Source organism: Eumetopias jubatus, unplaced genomic scaffold (genome assembly GCF_037043125.1).
Source record: "Eumetopias jubatus isolate StellerSeaLion01/CBP00866 unplaced genomic scaffold, mEumJub1_p1.0 scaffold_3, whole genome shotgun sequence".
Lineage (NCBI taxonomy): Eukaryota > Metazoa > Chordata > Mammalia > Carnivora > Otariidae > Eumetopias > Eumetopias jubatus.
Window position 1 is genome coordinate 98,604,200 of NW_028274809.1, and position 21,135 is coordinate 98,625,334.

Consider the following 21,135-nt stretch of genomic DNA (forward strand, 5'->3'; position numbering starts at 1 on the left):
GTTGATAAACTGACTTCTAGAATCCAGATTCTGTAGTTAGAAAGAAAAAAAAAGTATATAACCACCAAATACTATTGAAGGTAAATGAAGCCCTATTGAGGATAACATGCAGATTCAAAGTTTGCATGTAATTATCATCCATTTCTCTACTAGGAATCCACTGTAATCCCTGATATGTAGCCCATGTATTGCTTGCCTCAACGTTAACCTTCACAACAGTCCAATGCTGAATTGTATTCTCCATTAGAAAATGAAGAAACAGGACACTGTTGAGATAGTCAACTGCTCCTTCTTTTAAGATATACATGCTTTGTCCTATTTTCATCTGGAAAATTCCTGTTTGTTAAGCCAACATGTAGAATATTTTATATTATAATATCTAAAGCAGACCTGCTGTATAGGAGATTTACCTAACAGTTACATACTCATCAAGAATAAGGCCAGTTTATCTGTTCTTGATCTGTTTATGCAACGTGCTAAACTTTCTTTTGACTGTGACCCTCTCCAAAGAGATCCAAAGAAGTGGATCAAATGCTGGTCTACCTCAGTGATGATATAGTCATTCCCAGCAACTCAAAGTAAATATCACCAAACTCCCTTTTCTTTCTACCTCCTCAGCCACTCTGTTAGAAGGTATCCCAAATGGAAACTGGCCAATGGGTAAGAATTAATGTAGTAAGACTCTTGACAGCAGAGATGATTAGGAGATTGGAACTTGCTCCCATTTTACTGCACCATTTCTGTGAGATATCCCTGAGGCCCTTTTCTGTTGGTTCTCTTCCAATATTTTCATGTGCTAAGATGTTTATCCTGAGGTTAATTTTGTGTAGATAATACTAACAGTCTATTTTTGAGTTTTATAGCTGGCTCATTAATATCCATGCTGTTCAGTGTCTCAACCTACATTCTGATAAGCTTTTCATTTTTTGGCTTCCTACAACAATAGAAATAACTTGATTTAATGAACTGGATTCTGCTTTTTCTTCATTGCTCTAATGATAATTGTTATGCAGTTTTCGTATCATACTAAGGATTCAATCTCTGGCTTTTATTCAAGAGAAATCAATGAACAAAATCTAACTGAATTCCTTTCAAAACAAGGAAAAATAGGTCAGAAACTGATCCTGATATGAGGAAGCCTATTCTTTAAAAAAAAAAAAAAAATAGGAGGAAAGGGGAGAGATTGAGTAGAGAAGTAGAAGGATAAAAAAGATCCCATTTTACTAAAACGAAATAGCCTCCCAAATTCAGAGATCTAAATTCTGATCAAGAAAAAGCATCAAATTACTTGTTTCAGTAGCTTTTTGAATATAAAGAAAACCTACTGGGGAAAAAAATGACTTAAAAAAAACCTAATTTCAATGTCACAAGTTTTATAATCCAGAAGAGTATACCAGGGTAAGATTCTCTTGGTTTTGTTTTGTTGCCAGAAGAATTATCTATCTGTGGAAGCAGGAGAAGAAAGAACTTACACATACAGGGACACACGTATTATATGCAATGTACAAATACACATGACTGTGTGTGGAAAGAAATCAGGTATACACACACACAAATGTCTACATGTACAAATCCTTTTATTCTGAATTAACTGAAAGATCCACCCACTGTGAAAAGTAGAACATTTTTAATGCAACTGAATTTTCCCTTAGACTAAAGAAAAAAACTTGACTGTTGTTGTACTAAGACTCAGAAATTATCTAAATTGTCTAAAGCCACTGGACCTGGGCTCAACTCAATCTGGTCCTATCATCATACCACCTGTACCCTTTTTCAGGAAGGCACCCCACATTTCTATAATCTCTAATCCCAGTGGATTAATGCAATTTTTCTAAAACGTTTAACACTGAACAGGGTCTATGAATGCAAGTATATGAACACAAGTGTTGAAGAGTAACAGAATTTGAGAATTTGGCTGATAAGCTTAATTTTGTGTATATTATCAGGTAGGCCTTATCATAACCACCACCAGAAACACAGGCTTTGCCAGTGTAAGAAAGGACGTAGGTAGAAGCCTAACTAACCTTGACCATATCAAACACTTCCCTATAACTCAGAAAAAACAAAGCTGTTCAGCCAAAAATTATATTGTAAACAAACCACGGATCAGAAAGTTGCAGATATTAGTGATATTCTTAATGGAAGAAGACGGGGATATGGACAAGAAACAGTTCTCTGATAGGAAAAAAATAATGTTATTTCTCACATGTTGCAATAAATAAATATATGAGAAGAGTCATTTTGTTATTCCGCGTATAGAACAATCCATCCATGAGAAGAAATCTAAGGATCTTAAAATGAGAAATAGAAGGAATTAGCCAAGAAGCCCTTAGCCAAAGTATGTATCACTATGCATGTATTGCTTGAAAAAGGTCAAACTCCGTATGTTACAACTAAACCATCACTAACTATAAATTTTTATTAAGTAAATTTCAGATTAAGGCAAGACAAATATTGTTTAAGGCAAATGTCCTATGTCAAACTCACCTTCTATTGTGGCACCTCCTTCCACACCCCAGTGGACAGATAAGCAGCTGTTAGTGTAGCAGTTTCAAATTCTACCATGTAGGAAAAGAAATTCTGCCATGCAATAGACTAGTCAAGGAAAGTATACTCATTCAAAAATACTTTCCTTCCATCTATTGTAACCAAGTTTTACTGGTTAGGAAAATTCTTAAAATGTACTGGATGTGATCTTAACTATTTACAACATACTACTTTAAAACAACAAAAAAACAGTAAATAAAAATAAAAGCTGCATATAATTACTCAGGGTAACTCAGCATATCCTAACAAAGTCAGGACCAAAACGTAGATCTTCAGCTCTCTTTACATGAATTTAAATAGCAATTTGTGAACCTGACCAAACATGTAGTCTGAACAATTTGGTTGGTCTTCACTTGAATTCAGTTTTGGTATACATGGTGTTAAGTCATAAAGATTGTTTTGTCATTTTAAAAGTCTATTGGATATTGTGTTTACTCATCTTTCTTTCTATATTTTATTATATGCTCATACCCTGAACTCTTCATCCATACAGACATGCTTAGTGCTGAAGGTATTGAAATAAACGTTCCAAGACTTTAACTTCTAAGAAAAGTTTAGTCTTAATTTGATTTTGCTGCCTGTGTTAGGAAATACACATTTCATGTTGCTGCAGTCTCTCCACTGCTAAGAACAGGTGGGACTGTTCTTTTACTGCAACCCTCAACAAAATTGTATGTCCCTACTCTCAACCTTGAAACACCCTCCTTTCTGTGGGCCCCCAGAGATATGTGAAACAGAGAGAGTAAAACAAAATAGCATAGTAAAAAAGATGAAGATGATTGTACACCTGAGACTAATATAACACTGTATGTTAACTATACTGGTATTAAAATTTAAAAAAAAATAATAAACACTTAGAGCTTAAAAAAAAGATGAAGATGACACTAAGAGAAAGACAAAGAACCAAATAAATTGAAGCTCGCCAATTCTGCATAACCAATTCATGTTCTTTCATAACTCACCTTGAAATAGATATGCCTGTACCATGCACCAAAAAAGAAAGAACAACAAACCCACCTAGATGGAGAAATGTGTTAAAGTCATTGACTGGTAATGTACTGATATCATTGCATGTTCTAACATTGAAAACTTGTGAAGACAAGGTTCAAAGTTAAAAATGGCCATTTAGAGAAAATACCAAAGGAGTGGAATTGTTATTTTTCTCTGGGTATTTCAAGCCTGAGTAAGGGATTGAAGGTTTTTGTTTATAAAAATCTACAACCATTTATTAATCATTAAGTTTGAAAAATGTGCGTTATTTTAAACTGTATTTAAAAAATAATTTGCCTGCCATAAAATGTGACTTATTAACATTTTGTCTACACTTAATTTAGTTTTGAACTCATTAAGTAGCTGTGAACACTGCAACAGTTCACAAGTAAATTGGAAAATTATTATCTTCCATGTCAACAAAACATTTTACAATGTTACCTTAGAGCTGCTGCCAGTGTGTAAAGTTGGAAAATTCTGCTTTAATAAAGGACAGCACTCTGATCATCACTCCCAAGGATCTGTGGATTAACTTTTATATTTTCTTGTAAGTCTTTAGGTATCATTCGTCCATCTGACATAATATCTCATATGACATGGCACAATACCTTTATCCATAGACACTGCCCAGTTTAATTTCTGTACAATTGGCCCAAAGCTTTTATACAGTTCTCCAATTCTAACTGCAAGGAAATATGCTCAAAACAAGCAACACTGGCTGCAAACAAAATAATAACAGAGGTTTCATGAATTTAATAATTGTCTTAAATTGCTTACTATATTTCAGAGAGTATTTTCAAATACATTATGTCATTTAATGCATACAAAACTCTCTGAGGAAAACGACAGTATCTTGCCATCATTAAAGATAAGGAAACTGAATCTTGGGAGTTTTAGTTTCTTGCCTATCTATTATATTCAGAGTAAAGTTAGGACTCATGGTCATATTTTTACTCAGCTTAAAAACTGAAGTTAATCATTGTACCTTATTCTCTGTGAATGATGGTTTGCTTTCTAGTATTTGCAATAAATCCCCAAGCTTCAAAATATAGTATCTTTATATAAACTAAAGGCTTTTTAAGGTCCTTCCATTTAAAACCTCACATGAGTCTACTTTCCCTGAAAAGATCTAGTTCAACAGCATTTTCTGTGTTCCGGCATAATGTGCTAGGCATAATGATTCATGCTATTTCTCAAATGATAGACAAGTTATATCAGTATCACCCGGGAATCTGGAAAAAATAGCAACTCCACACTTCATTCTGAACTAGGCAATCAGAATTCTAGGTATGAGCATGTGGATATTTGGAGTAACAATTCCCAATAATCTGATAAAGAGATAAAGAGGTAATGTTGCAAAAACTAAAAATTAAAATTAAAAATAAAATTACAAGAAGAGCTAAAGATTGCAGACACCATGGAAGGACAAAACAGATTTAGATTTGGGTCATGGGATCATCATTAATTGTGTGATTTAGAGGGGGATGGAGGGAGATCATGATTAACCCACTTTCATAGCACAGTTTATTTATAGGATAAGAATAATAATACATGTAATAAGCCATGCAAAAGACAGCTTCCTCCCCAGAAAGGTTAAATAAATTTTGGTAGTGTATAGTAAATAAAATAATAGATCTTAAGTATTTAAACTACAAAAGACATCTGTAGTAGTTTACCAGGGCTGGGCATACTAATAATAGAAATGTTATTTTCTCACAGTTGTGGAGAACAGAAGTCTAAGATTAAGGAGTCAGCAGGTTTTACCTATTCTGAAACCTCTCTCCTTGGCTTACAGCTGGTTTCCCTCTTGCTGCCTCTTCACAGGGTCTTTCTTCTGCATGATTCATGCACCTCAGGTCTCTGTTGTGTCCTGATTTTCTTTTAAGGACACCAATCAGATGGATAAGGGCCCACCCTAAAGTCCTGATTTTAACGGACTCACCACTGGAATGGCATTATCTCCAAATACAGTCACATTCTAAGGCAGTAGGCGTTATTAGAGATTCAACATATGGATTTTGAGAGACAAAAGTTAGCTGATAACAGCATCTAGTAAATTTTAGTTGTCCATTATTTTGTCCCATTCCCTACCTCCTCCTTTACCTAAACTCACTGGTTTCACACAGCCCCTGTACCAGTTCAGTTCCATTTGCTGCCCAGAAGTTATTTTCTTTAGCAAATCTGATAACCTTAAAGCTTGTTGATGAGGATTAGTTTGTGTATTGTTATGTACTGGTGCTTCTAAGCAACACATAAGCATAATGCAGCCAAGAAAGTTTGGTGTTTTGACAGGAGAGTGAATAGGGTGAAAATTTCTGGTATGCAGCTCAAATAAAATTGGAGACGTTCTCAGAAAATTGCATGTTTGATGCTCTTTAAATCTATCACATGGACAAATGCATGTTTGAACTATATCTAGGTTTGGATCTAGATAATCTGTGATTTTATGAGAGGCTGCTTTTTTACCTTTTCTATATTCTAGAAAATAAGATACCACTGTACCATTGTAATCTGACTTTTTAAAATTTGACCACCTTATCCCTCCAGAGACAATGTTCATGCTTTATAACCTGCATGTCTTTCTTTACTTCTAGTTTTCAAATTTTTCAAACCTATGTCTTTCCTTTTCTTGTTAACTTTAGTGCTGTAAAATAATTTTTTCTCAATGTATCCTTAAATTCTCTTTAGTGAGAATTCCACCAGAAAAAAAAATACAGGGAATGTTAATGCAATATTTCTTTTTGAGTCTGAAATTCTTTAGGATTGTCCATTTCTTGTGGTAAGAAACAAAATTCAATTGAATAATTTAAAGATCTAATTGACTTTACTCAATGATTTATGATTTGGGCAGCATCCCATCTAGCAAATAGACCTGTACAAAGTGGAAGGATTTTATAGACAGGAATGGGGTAGGACAGAACGGTTTTAGCAAAAAAAGTAAGACTGTTTCATCCCAGGTCACCTTCCCTTAAGGGGAAGATGGGGGCTATGGGAAGGGTCTTAACATGTAGATTACCTCACTAGCATAGATCATGAAATTCCAATGTGATTGGTTTAAAATTCCAATCCTGGGAGAGGATGAAATTGCATTTAAGTTAGGTTTTAAGTTTTGGTGAAATTTAGTAAAAGTGACTTCATTTTGGGTCTGTTGTCCTTATAATGCTTATTGAACTATTATTAAGTCTCCATAAATGGTTCTGATCTCTATCAGATCCTTTGGCCCTTGTATACCATCTGCAGGACATTTCTAAAACACATTGGAAGAAATTCAATAAAGTAGGACCTTTATGTCAACTTGATCATTATTCTTTAGAAATGACAATGGAATGTGAATGTATTTTCCTTCATTTCTCTCATTTGAAAAATGAGTTAAAATAATCTCTTAGAACAGTTTTAAATCTTGTTTCATATTTTCAGTTCATTAGAGAACTTTTCATTTGAAATTTTACAAAGGAAAATGGCATTATACTTTCAGGTTTATTATCAAGAATTAACAGAAATTTTAATAGCCCACATGGGTCTTTTCCAAAATTTTTAAATAGTAAGTGTGAAAGCTAAAATTTCTACCACAGTGCCAATTGCTCTTGTTTTGGTCCAATGTGTTGGTATTTACAGGGATGAAGAACCAGGAGGCCAGTTGGTTACAGATAAGTTCCATATTGACTGGGATTCAGTACTTGTTGACACAGATAATGTCATCACAGCACGATTTGATGGCAGAGGAAGTGGATTCCAGGGCCTGAAAATTTTGCAGGAGATTCATCGAAGGTTAGGTTCAGTGGAAGTAAAGGACCAAATAGCAGCTGTGAAGTAAGTGGGTGCACATTTTCCTACTGTTTTTCTTATAATGACAGAAGCTAAGTATATGATACATTAATACTACTAATACTGATTCAGAGATTTATACTTTAGTGAATGGACAGTTTTTCTAAGTTAGTCACATAGACTATTGCATTTTTCCAGTACTTTTCACTCTTAGCATCAAATAAAACAATTATCTTACTTCCCCTCTGGAATTAAAATTTACTTTGGATTTATGAAAATGGGAGAGACCTTACAGCGCCTGGGTGTTTCAGTTGGTTAAGCGTCCAACTCTGGATTCTAGCTTAGGTCATGATCTCAGGGTTGTGAGATTAAGCCCAGCATTAGCCTCTGTGCTGGGCATGGAGCCTGCTTAAGATTCTCTCTCCCCCTCTCCTTCTGCCCCTCCCCACGCCCTATCTTAAAAAAAAAAAAAATGGGAGAAACCTTAATTTAACCACTCTATTATTTATTTACAATAATCTACAATGTCTATTACTTCCCAGTTAACTACAATTCCTAAACTTTCACAGATACTATTCCCACACAGGCATGAGTGACCAAGAAATCTAGTAGGTTCTTTAAAACAGCACACAGAAATTGGCTAGGATAGAATCAAAATGTAGATCAGTGGGTCTGGAATGGGGCCCAAAATTCTGCATTTGTATCAACAACTGGACCATCACTTTGAGTAGCAAGATTTTAGAATCTATGATCTTTCAACATAAATAGAGCTCCAGCCACTAAAGTATTCCTAATTTGAGATCTGGGTTTTGTGTGTATGTGTGCATGTGTGTGGATGCCCGGAATGAATTCCCATATGCATTTGACTCAAGAAAATATAATTGTATTTTTTTTCTCATTGCAGATTTTTACTGAAACAGCCATACATTGACTCCAAAAGATTAAGCATTTTTGGAAAGGTAAATAGAAATGTTGTGTATATGTATTTTTATATGTATATAAAGTACATATTTATACATATGTGTATGTGTTTGTATCTGTACATATAATTTCTTCACTTTACTATAATATTTCTGTACTATTCTTTAAAATGTAATATTATAATTAATACTATACACATTCTGTCATTTATTAATCCAGCAACTATTTATTATCTAATTGGTGCTGGTATTAGAAGAACAACAACTGAACAACAACAAAATCTGTTTTCATAAAGCGTATCTTCTAGAAAGGAGAAATAGATAAACACATACATTAAAAACATAGCTTCATATAGCAATAAGTTTTATAAGGAAAACAAAAAATAAGTAGACAAAAGTTAACTCTGGGAAGGGCCAATGTTATTAGAATTAAGTGGTCAACTAAGGTCCCTTGGATTAAATGGTATTTAGGCTGATACCTAAATAACAAAAGGGAGCCAGTTCTATAAAGCTCTTGAAGCAGGGTGTTCGCTATAGAAGGATCAAGTACCACAGCCTTGGGGAAGACAGACAGGGCTTAGAAACTAAAAGATGAGGTGCCTGGGTGGCTCAGTTGGTTGGGCAGCTGCCTTTGGCTCAGGTCATGATCCTGGAGTCCCTGGATCGAGTCCCGCATCGGGCTCCCTGCTTGACAGGGAGTCTGCTTCTCCCTTGACCTTCCCCCCTCTCATGTGCTCTCTCTCTCGTTCTCTCTCTCAAATAAATAAAATCTTAAAAAAAAAAAAACTAAAAGATGAGCAATATGCATAATTATGTCTTTAGTGTTTTCTGCATGGTATTTATTTCTCACTGCCATAATTTTTATGTCAGTTTCAACATCATTTTCACAGTAGGGAAATAGACTCCATACAGATACTTACTAGTCACCTAGTTTATCTGTATCACGAGGCTAGACACCATACAGATACTAAGATGAAAGGAAGGAGATCTGGTACTATTTTAATTCAGAGACAAAGCAAATTATTGTTGTTCATGGATTTAAACATAAAATACGTTTTACTATCCATAAATGAACCCAGAGATACATGACAGGAATATCTGATCATTTTACTGGAGTATAAATTTTACTGGTGTTCACTGACAAGTGGGTATAAGAAAAGCTGTTTAACAAACGAGTAACATGTAAATCAGCACATATTCTTCCCTGACTTCAGATACCTGCAGTGCATCATGTCTTTGCTTTATTTTATTCTTGTTCTCAGTAATACTCAAGAGATCAATAGGGACAATGCTCCTCTGAAATAAGTACAAACAAATAAATGAAAGCCCATCGCTAACAGTAAAGATATTAGTGAAAAAATGGAAATGTCTAAGCAAGTGATCATTCCAAAGAAATGGAAACTCTAGACAAATTAACAAGTGCATAAAGCAAAGTCTTATCATATGCTACAGCATGGATGAACCTTGAGGACACTGTGCTTGGTGACGTGAACCAGTCACAGAGGGACAAATTCTGTGAGATCCCATTTACGTAACTTATCTAGAGTAGTGAAATGCATGAAGACAGAGAGTGGAATGTTGGTTGTTAGGTGGTGGGGAAAAGGGAAGTTGATTGCTTAATAGGTAATAGAATTTCAGATTCGCAAGATGAAAAAGTTCTAGGGATCTGTTTCACAATAATGTGAAAACACGACACTATTGAACTGTGCACTTAAAAGTGGTTACTTTGGTAAATATTATGTGTTTCTTACCACACACACACATAAAAAAGTGCATATAGTGGAGAACATTTTATTCTTCAATGGTCCTGATACATGTAATAATTATGAAGGACTGAGGGCTTATCTATTTCAAGGCTCTACTCACTACACACATAATTAGTCTAAAAGATCAAATGAGCTATACAAACGTTCACTGCTATGGAAATTTAGATTCAGAAGGTTGTGAAATACCTCACAGAGAAAGTGGAACTTTTACTGGATGGTAAAAGTCATTCAGCAAGCAGAGGACAAGGAGAAGGCTTTCATATAATGCCCAGTGTGAGCAGGGAGAGCATAGTTGAGGAACATAAAGTGACTGACTATCATTAAGGTTCACATAAAGGAAGGAGAGGTGACAACATTGAGAGTACATCTGGGCAAAGACCTCAGGGAGTCCTTCATATTAACAAAAAGTTAGATTTTAATCTACAGACAGGAAAAAATAAAGTCCAAGGCCTCAAATTTAGAAGTTCAAAATCCCATATTTATCACTTTATTAGGGAACTGATGAGCCTCAGGTAATTGACTCTGGCAATCTAAATATACAAAAGACCTGGGATATAAACAAATGAAACAATTAGATTTTACATGGAAAAAATATCCCATTTCAATTAAAAAATAGTATCTGTGACTGAATTATAATTTAGAAGGTAGCTTTCTGATCATATAAAGGAACGCTGTTAGCTTTAAGACTTTTAAAGTTCTTATATTTTTTTTTTCTTGGAATGTACTTATTTCATTTCAGTATCAAATTAAGTTATCTTAAACTCATCAAATTGGCTGGGGAGTAATGATCTTGCACTTTTGGAATTAGATTACAAAGCTCTATGAGGCTTTGTTTTCTTTGTTGGAAATATTTAATGTTTAAATTTATTTAATCAATACAAGAATATTAGGATTTTTCCATTTCTGGGCACCTGGGTGGCTCAGTTGGTTAAGCGACTGCCTTCGGCTCAGGTCATGATCCTAGAGTCCCAGGATCGAGTCCCGCATTGGGCTCCCTGCTCGGTGGAGAGCCTGCTTCTCCCTCTCCCTCTGCTTGCCTCTCTGCCTACTTGTGCTATCTCTGTCAACTAAATAAATAAAATCTTTCAAAAAAAAAAAAAAGATTTTTCCATTTCTTCTGGAATCAGTTTTAGTACTTTTAAAAGATTTTTCTCCATTTCATATATTTTTAAAGATTGTTGTCAAAGCATAGTATATACTCTATGTTTAATCATTTCACTAGTGGGGGTAATGCCCCATTTGACTCCTCATTTGGTTTATGAGTGCCCTTCTGCCTTTGCTAGAGCACTCTCTCTTAATTGCTCTTATTCCCCCTGCTTGTCTTTCTTCCATCCCCCCATCCTTAACTCTTTTATCGAACCATATGTTGGCTTAGTTGTTCTCAATTTGTCTTTTCTATTTCACTAATTTCTACCCTTACTATCCTTATTTTTTTTCCTTCCACTTTTTAAATCCATTTTGTTCTTAAATTACTCACTTGAATGTCTAGGTTATTAATCTTCAGCAGCTTTTCTTTCATTTTAGTTACGAAATCCCTTTGCATTACTCCCTTAGGTACTTCCCACTAGTCCTGATAGGTAGTACTTTTTTTTAAAAACTTCATATCATTATCCCCAGAACCTAACCTAACCTCACATAATATATAATAATTCTAATGTTCATTCTCTCAATTAATTATATCTAAGTGTTAAAGCTAAGAAAACTAGAAAATTTTCTGACTTTTATTAAAAAAAAAAAAACCAACCTAATTATATGAATTGAGAGTAGGTGGCAAAATTCAAAACCTATAAACATCATATGTAGAACTGATATTGCTATGATTACCAGGCTACATCAATGGGGAATAAAATTAATTCCACAAACATTTATCAGATGTCTACTATGTGCCTACTACTTTTCAAAGTGCTGGACATATGTCAATCATACACATACGTACATACACAAACACACACACATTTTTTGGATTTTTAGTTTAGTGAGGAAAGAAACAAATTTAAAAAATCAGTAAAGTATATAAAATGTCAGTGATAGAACAATTAAGGAAAATTAAGCACGGAGGAAAATTGGGGCCCAAGATTAAGGAAGATATAGCAGTTCCATTTGTAAGACAGGAAAGATTTGACTAAGAAATCACGTTTGACCTAGGAAAAGGGAATTTGAGAAGGCAAGAAACATGGATATCTGAGGAAGGTTAAAAGAAAAAAACGTACAAACATATGCATTAATATGGAAGCTTGTTAAAACCTGACTTAGGGGGTACCTGGGTGGCTCAGTTGGTTAAGTGTCTGCCTTTGGCTCAGGTCATAATCTCAGGGTCCTGGGATCCAGTCCTGTATCAGGCTCCCTGCTAAGCAGGGAGTCTGCTTCTCCCTCTCCCTCTACCCCTCCACCCTGCTTGTGCTCTAATAAATATTAAAAAAAAAAAAAACTTGACAGGGAGGTAATTATTGCTTATAGTTTTATATATTCTCAATTGAGATAGGGCTTGTTAGTGGCAGTCACTTTTAAAGTTTGAAGCTTTTATTAATATATATAATATGAAGGATATAAGATGGGTTTCTAAAAATTGTGATAAAATGTATGTGATAACATTAAACAAATTAAAAAGATTTAATGTAAAATAATACAATGCAATAAATTGTGTTACTCATAAGTAGTGTATTTTTATTTCAAAACATTATGTGCCATAAGTGATGTGGTTCACAAAGAATCTTAAGTCTAAGGCTAGGAAAAACCTTTTTCTCAGTTCTGTCAGTATTTCTTTTTGACTGTATTCATCAACTCTCGAGTACTCAAAAAAGTCATTTAATGAATATCTGAAAACACATGATGCATGAAAATATAAGTTTTCAGTAAAATGGTTATTAAAGACCCCACCCCCTGGCTCCTCTATGTCCATCTATCTATTGGATTCAGTTTCTTCCATCATGGGTAGAATATAACTTTTTTAAGATAAAATATTCTCAGGAAACATTTAAGTCCACTGAATAAAAATTTTTAAAAGATCAATGTTAAAATTGTGTAAGTAATGCTAAAATGCTATGAAAATGGAAAGGATGTAACAGTGAATGGAAAAATGTGATTACTGAGAAACCAATAAAATGACAGCACAATTGAACAGAACAGCCTATACCATTAACTATTTTTGATCTGTATCAAATAAAAAACACCATCCAATTGACTAAGTCAATATGATGACCCACAGTTTCTGGCATCTTCCTCTTAGACAGGAGTTGTTTTAAAAATTAAAATCACCATCTTTTGTCTACCTAGAACTTACATCTGATTCCTACCCTTGTCCAGGATATATTTTCCGAGAACTCTTTAATGATCTACTCTTGCATTCAGTGAGTAAATATAAGATGGTACAGAGGAAGGTGGGCAATTAAAATTTAATTTATTCTAATGCCTCCCAATGTTGATTTTCATTTAAAAATAGAAGTTATTTTGCTGAAATAAATCAAATTAAGGCAGCATTTTGGATTAGGTTTTTGAATGCTATAGAGAGAATTTTATTCAACAGCTTTCACTATCATCAAGTCTTAGAGTATTTAGCTTCATTAATCTCAAATTTTCATATAAAAATTGGTAAAATGCAACTCTTTATGCAGCAGCAAAGATTTACAACCCTAGTTTCACTTTAAAATCACATGGAAAGCTCCACAGCCCATTCTCCACAGACTAAATTGTTTCAGAGAGCATTGATGCATATGTTTAAATCTCCACTGGTCTAGGGAATGCTGATTGAAGCTAGGGAGATGTTTGGGTAGGTATATTTGTTAATATTATTATACCGTAAGAACTTAGTATTCAAAATGTGGAACAACAGTCTAGGCATTCCCTGGGAGTTTGTTAAAAATGCAAAATCTTGGGTCCCACCCCAGATCTACTGAATTAGCATAACACGCATTTTAAAAAGATCTCCAAGTGACTGGAATGAACTTTCAAGCACTGTTCTAGAATCTGAGCCTCCTTTGGAAGACACCATTCTACTTAGTTCCTGAAGATAATCAGACTGAGATTTATGTGAAACAGAGATTAAAAAAACATAATACCAATTTATTAATTTCTATTATTAAATTGTGATGTACAGTTGTTCTATGGATTGGAATATTCAGCTGTTCTCTCAAAGTCGTCAGGTTATATGAACAACCAAAATCATAATCAGTTGAAAGTCTGCTCTAATTAGAACCAGAAAAGTTACCAACTGAGATGTGCATTTTTCATTGTGGGAACAGTGGTGCCCCATGGGAAATACTTGAAACCTCTTGGCTACAACACCTTGGTCTTACCTCCGTGTCCAAGAACTCGGAACAATACACTGGAAGAGCTCCCTTAAGGACAGAACTTTTAGGGGCTCTCTACACTTTTGTTCTGTAATAGCTATTTACTTACTTTGCAGAATTCATCCCACCCCTGCATACTTCTGAAGGGAAGCAGAATATGCCTCTTTGGCATAAGGATTATTTTGAGCTGATTATTTTAAGAAACAGCAGACACAGGAGAAGCTTTGGAAACAGAATAGAAATTAGTCTTTTGTAAAAGATGTTTACATTTATAAATCTCCATTTGTGTCTCTCTCCCTGTACCAGGATGAGAAGGTTGACTCTAAATCATACAAAACTTTTATTAATGGAGAAGGCACTGACTCCAAATTGGATTTAAATCTAACAAAGCTTAACCTTGATTATAGTTCTTTTCCTGGTAGCCTCCCATAACTGAGCTCCCTCCAACATCTTTGTCTTTGGCTAAAGATGGTATTTAAGGTGTTGCCTTGGGTCACCTCAAGGAATTATTCAGTTTCACTGGGTATCTCCCATGTGTATGTGAGGTATTCATGTTAATAAACTTTTTTTTTCTTGATACTCTTTTATTACAAGGCATCTCGGCCAAGAACTCAGAAGGAGAGAGGGAAATTATTTTTCTTCCCCCCCCCCCACTTCTTTCTTTAGTCTTTTAAGGCTAATGCTTCTGAACTTTGCTGACCTAAGGATATTTTTGTATCTTTCAAAAAGAATGAGTAAAGACACTCTGTGGTGGTTTATCTCTGTAAAGGATAATTTTATTTCCCTCATTTACCAATTGGTGAAGAAGATTTGCTCAAGCTTCTGGGTACTAGCTAAATGTTTCAGTACTAAATTAACATACGCAAAGGAAGAAAAATAATTTTCCTTCTGTCCTTCTGAGCTCTTATCTGAGGCCCCTGTAATGAAAGACAGATTCACAAAAGAAAAACAAGCAGAAGTTTATTGACATACATACATAAGACATACCCAGGGAAAAGTGAGTAACTCTCTGAGGTGGGCCTAGAATTCAGGCTTAAATAGCACTTTAATAGGAAAAGGAGAGTGGGATGTAGGCCTTTTAGGAGAGTGAATGATTGTTAGGAAAGAGGAATGGGCCCTTAGAAGAACAGACGGGAAGGGTGACAGTTTATGACAGTCTCTCTAGGTGTGCTGTGGACTTCTAGTGACAAGAATCAATCTTCTAGGTTGATGAAATTCCCAGGGAGGGGATCTATGACAACTGAGTTCCTTTTGGAAGATCCATCTTTAGGCAGATAAGTGGAGTTCAGAGAAAGCCTTTCCCTGCATTTGCTCTTTTCCAAGTGTCTGCAGCTCAAAATAATCAATAGGCCAAAGTGGCATATTCTACTACTCTTCACATAGGTTCTTTCAGACACTTAAGTAATCTTTGCAATTGGGACTTTGATGTCAATCATCCCACTTTTTTAAATAATGTTCCAAATAAGCATATGAAATTCTGTATTTCTCATCTCAAGAATTTAGTGAGAATAACAGATTCCTACTGCATTGGACCACACTAATATCATCTGGTAATCTTTCAAAAGTAGACCTCATCATGAACCAATTGCATCAGAATTGCTGAGGCTAAGTCCTGGGTCTTCTTTTTTTTTTTTTTTTAAATATCTCCCAGGGTACTCTGATGTCCAGCAAGATGAAGAACATTGCCCAGAGCATGGCTAAATATTAATTTCTAAAATGAATATGTAACTCAGTAGGTCATTCCCTTAGCCCAAATCTACTAAATTGTTAAAATCTCCTCTGGAATTCTCCTGGTCAAATCATGGGCTACAAAAGAAAACTGGACATCTTAATTTATTTTTTTAAGAATTTATAATTAAATTAGTTCAAAAGCATTGCAAGATAAATTTAGATATTTAAAATTAAATTTAAACAATAATCCAACTCATGTAACTAGAAACATTTTTTATCAACCTCACTTGCTTCAAATATTTAGGTGTGTGGAACTGAAAGCAGAATCTATATTTGCGATGAGATATTTTAAATATTTAATTCTCCTTTCCTAATTCTACATAACTATCATTATTAAATATTTCACTAAATGTATATATTTGATTTGATGAAATGATTTATGATTTAATAAGTGCTATATTTCCCTAGCTTTTAATTATTTGGAGTTATTCCCAGATATACCACATGAAATCAAAGAGCAAACACTGGACAATGTTGATATATAATTGATTTTATATTTTACCTAAAGTTATTAAAATAGCGTGTTATATAAAAACTTAAATTCTTTTCAAAATTTTCATCTATACAAAGTGATCTTAGTGTATTCTTTTCTCAGGTCTGAGACATTGTAAGACAGTCTATTATGTATATTACCAGTGATTAAAAGCTAAAAATATCTCCAAGGATAATTGATACAAACACTCTCACTCTCTCGCTCTCTCTATATATACATATATATATTTTTCTTAATTTTGCCAGGGGTACGGTGGCTATATTGCATCAATGATATTAAAATCAGATGAAAAACTTTTTAAATGTGGATCAGTGATTGCACCCATCACAGACTTGAAGTTGTATGGTGAGTACTTCCTACAGATTGACTTAATATAATGTATTGATTTGTAAAAAAAAGAAAATCCCAATGCAGAAGAGATCAAGTGAGCTCATTTATCATGTGTTAAAAGATAGATTTTTTAGCTGTTTATCACCTTCCTGATTCAATCAGTTTTACTGGAGCATGACAATTAAATGTGAAATGTAGAAATTAAATAATGAAATACACTAGTCAAATGGTTTCTAGTTTATTCTTAAATTTCTGTTTTCTTGGGTCACAGCCTCAGCCTTCTCTGAAAGATACCTTGGTATGCCATCTCGGGAAGAAAGCACTTACCAGGTAACAAATTTAAAATAATGAAGAAAGAAGAGTTTATTTGTTCTAAAAATTCAGTCAAATTGCAAATACAGGTAGATCTATATATACATAGATATTTGTGCTTTCCTTTATAGGCATCCAGTGTGCTACATAATATTCATGGCTTAAAAGAAGAAAATATATTAATAATTCATGGGACTGCTGACAGTAAGTATTGTATTTGCTGCTGCTGTTTGATGGGGTCTGACCTTGAACAAAGGGGTACATCTAAGAACTTGCTTCCAAGGGGCCCTGTAAACTTTTTGAAGAAGATAGCAGAGGATAGTGGCACAAAGAATCCAATGTATAATAGGAAGTTAGAAGGATGTCGGGACCAAGAGGAAAGAAGCTGTGAGCCTCGATGGCAACGCCATCCAACAAAACTTTCTGGGATGATGGAAATGTTCCATATTTATGCTGTAGAACACTGTAGCCACCAGCCACATATGGCTCTTGAGTACTTGAAATGTGTTTAATAATTAGATCAGTAACTGAATTTTAAATTATTTCTAATTAATTAAAATTTTAATATCCACATATGGCTAGTGACTACCACGGAGGGTTGTTATTTAGCACACTTCAAATTGAAAATAACTTTGAAAACAACAAGATAGCAAAAAGATGCCAGCACAGAGAAAATTCTGATAGGATCACTCACAGTTAAAAACTTTTTAAAATGCTTGTTTGTCACTTCCCCTTTTCCCATCACTTTAAACATTGGAGATGGATGTGATTGATATTACTAGTAATAAATATAATTTTATATTCACTTTGAAGTGTTTAGGGGTCAAAGTATATACATATATATTTATGTTATACTTTACAACAGAGGACCGAGTATTTACAGCCCCATTCACAGATGAGAAAAATCAATTTCAAGGAGGAAACTGATTTAACCAAGGCTATCTGGCTAGTAAGCAGAGAGTCAGAGCCTTGAATCAATATTTCCTAATATCTGAACTTGTTTTTGTTGGTCCATCCTGTCCTGCCTCAGTAGTTTTACCCCATTTCACAGAGAATATCACTAATAAGGTCTTTTTTTTTAAATTTTTATTTATTTATTTGAGAGAGTGAGAGAGAGAGCATGAGAGGAGAGAGGGTCAGAAGGAGAAGCAGACTCCCTGCCGAGCAGGGAGCCCGATGTGGGACTCGATCCCAGGCCCTGGGATCATGACCTGAGCCAAAGCCAGTCTCCTAACCAACTGAGCCGCCCAGGCGCCCACTAAAAAGGTCTTAATAGCAAAGATGATATCAGCTCTTTAACTTAACTTTACAGCATGCCAGGTCATTATTAGAGTTTAGATCAATACTTATGTACCCATACACATATATAGGGTGTAGATATGTATATGTTAATATACAGTGTATGTATATACAGAGTGTGTGTGTGTGTATTTGAATAAATAGGTAAATGGGAGAGAAGAGACAAAAATCCCCCTTAGGTAGAATTTCCAAATTTATGTAGATACACACCCTCAAGGAGGCAAAGCTTAACTTTCTTCTTCCCCTTTCAGAATGGGTTGCACTTAGTGATTTGCCTCTAAAGAGTACTGTATGGAAAAGGGAAGAAAGAATAACTTTACAATGGAGAAACTTGATAATACCATCTCAGCCAGGTGATCAAGTTTAACATCAACAGTGACAAGTCATGTTGATGGTATGCACCCTTGATATCACTTTATGAGAATGGCACTCTCTATGGTCTTGTCCCAAAAACCCTTAACCTCAGTCTACTATAAAAAAAAAAAAAACATCAAACAAACCCAGATGAGGAACATTCTAACCCATACTGCTCAGAATTGTCCAGGTCATCTAAAACAAGTCTGAAAATTTCTCGTAGATCATAAGAGATTAAGGTGTCATGATATCTAAATGTTTCTTCCTTGTAACAAATGGACCATAATAATGTGAGTTGTGAACAAGAGAGGGAACTGGGTAAGCAATCTACATGAACTCTCCGTACTGTCTTTGCAACTTTTTTGAAAATCTACAACTATTACAAAATTTAAAAAAATAGAACTTAGATGATGCCATACCTGTGTTGGATGAAACATTATGTAAAAGAGAATAAACATTTTGATGGACATTAGAATCTTGTTCTAGGTATTAAGATATTAGTAGTAACAAAAAATAGAAAACTAAGTACTGAGTACATTTCAGAAAATGTACCAAAAGCTTTTAATGTTATACTACCTGTTTTCACAAAAATATTGGGCAGCAGATGCTATTATCTTGTTTAACTGATTGGAAAAATAAATTTATGGAATTTATATAACTTGCCAAAAATCATACAACCACTAATTCATAGAAAGGGGGTTGGAATCTGGCATGAAGGCTCTTTTTCATTGTGCTCTGAAGCTTCAACTGTGAGAATAAATTATATTTGAGGTGAAAGTATTTCACGTCTGGCCATTACCCTAGAATATATTAGTGCTATTCAAATTTCTCTGTCAATATGTTGCAGCTATTAAGGTAAATCATGTTCGGGGCGCCTGGGTGGCTCAGTCGTTAAGCATCTGCCTTCGGCTCAGGTCATGATCCCAGGGTCCTGGGATCGAGCCCCGCATCGGGCTCCCCGCTTGGCAGGAAGCCTGCTTCTCCCTCTCCCACTCCCCCTGCTTGTATTCCTGCTCTCACTACCTCTCTTTCAAATAAATAAATAAAATCTAAAAAAAAAAAAAAGGTATATCATGTTCTTCCTACCTCACTTAGGCACGGATCTGGTTCTTCACTCACTGATAATACGCAAGCAGAGGTTCAGCACTGGTCACTTCAAAGGAAAAGCGCAAACACATGCACACACATACACACAACTCATATGGGTATGGCGGACTATAGGTGCTCAATGACATTATAATACTATCATTATTAATATCTTCATCAAAAACAACCAGCAAATTAGTTCACTAAGACAATTATACCTTTAACATTCCTGTTTTAGGAAGTAAACAAATGACAAATATCAACAGGCTTCACACCAGAAACTAAACAAAAAAAATCCAACTAGGGACGCCTGGGTGGCTCAGTCATTAAGCGGGTCTGCCTTTGGCTCAGGTCATGATCCCAGGGTCCTGGGATCAAGCCCCGCATTAGGCTCCCCGCTCGGCAGAGAGCCTGCTTCTTCCTCTCCCACTCCCCCTGCTTGTGTTCCTTCTCTCGCATTGTCACTCCCTGTCAAATAAATAAATAAAAAATCTTAAAAAAAAAAATCCAACTATACTTTTGTACATTTATCTTTTCAGTTCCATCCATGCAGAGAAATTCTGAAGTCCCTTTTAAACTTTATTTTTATAACAAATGAGCAATATAACGGGTCATTTTACCTTAGTCATTACCCCAACTTATCACCATTTCTCATAACTTACATTTACTGAGCAATTTGCAAATTTATTTAGAAGTAACATGGTAATACTCCCATGGAGTACAGTAGGAAGATGTTGAAAGGATCTTGGGTAGATTTTAAAAAAGATTTAAATGGTCTTTGGAATCTTTTATTGTCTGCTATGTGGTAGGATTAACTAGTGTCACAGCTAGTCTGACAAAGACACTTAAAAAAACGATTGGCTTAAAAGTTATTTACAGGGGCCTGGGTGGCTCAGTCAGTTAAGCATCTGACTTCAGCTCAGGTCCTGGGATCAAGCCCAGTGTGGGCGTCTGCTTCTCCTTCTGCCCCTCCCCCTGCTCGTGCTTGCTCTTTCTCTAATAAATAAAATCTTAAAAAAAAAAGTTATTTACAAAAATTTGAAGATGCACAAAGTATAGGAATAAATAGCCAGGCAACATATGAGCAAAGTGCTGTACAAAGAGATCTGAGTGATTCATCCAAGATGTCATAGCTACTTAGGGCAGTTCTATACAACTCTGGTCGAGGGCTGAGCAAGATGGCGGAGGAGTGGGCGATCTGGATTTCCTCTGGTCTCAGGAATTCAGCTGAATAGGGAGCAAACCATTTTGAACAC

General features: G+C 35.0%; 1 protein-coding gene across 2 annotated transcripts in view; it reads left to right on the top strand.

The window, feature by feature from the left end:
* The window catches only part of DPP10 (dipeptidyl peptidase like 10), a 653,604-nt gene that overhangs the window by 622,703 nt on the left and 9,766 nt on the right, over positions 1–21,135 (top strand). For both annotated transcript variants that reach the window (XM_028101300.2, XM_088022159.1), the window contains 5 exons: positions 7,153–7,347; positions 8,207–8,261; positions 16,744–16,843; positions 17,100–17,158; positions 17,272–17,344. In XM_028101300.2, coding sequence (XP_027957101.1) covers positions 7,153–7,347; positions 8,207–8,261; positions 16,744–16,843; positions 17,100–17,158; positions 17,272–17,344 — 482 coding nt within the window. The remainder of the gene's footprint in view (positions 1–7,152; positions 7,348–8,206; positions 8,262–16,743; positions 16,844–17,099; positions 17,159–17,271; positions 17,345–21,135) is intronic.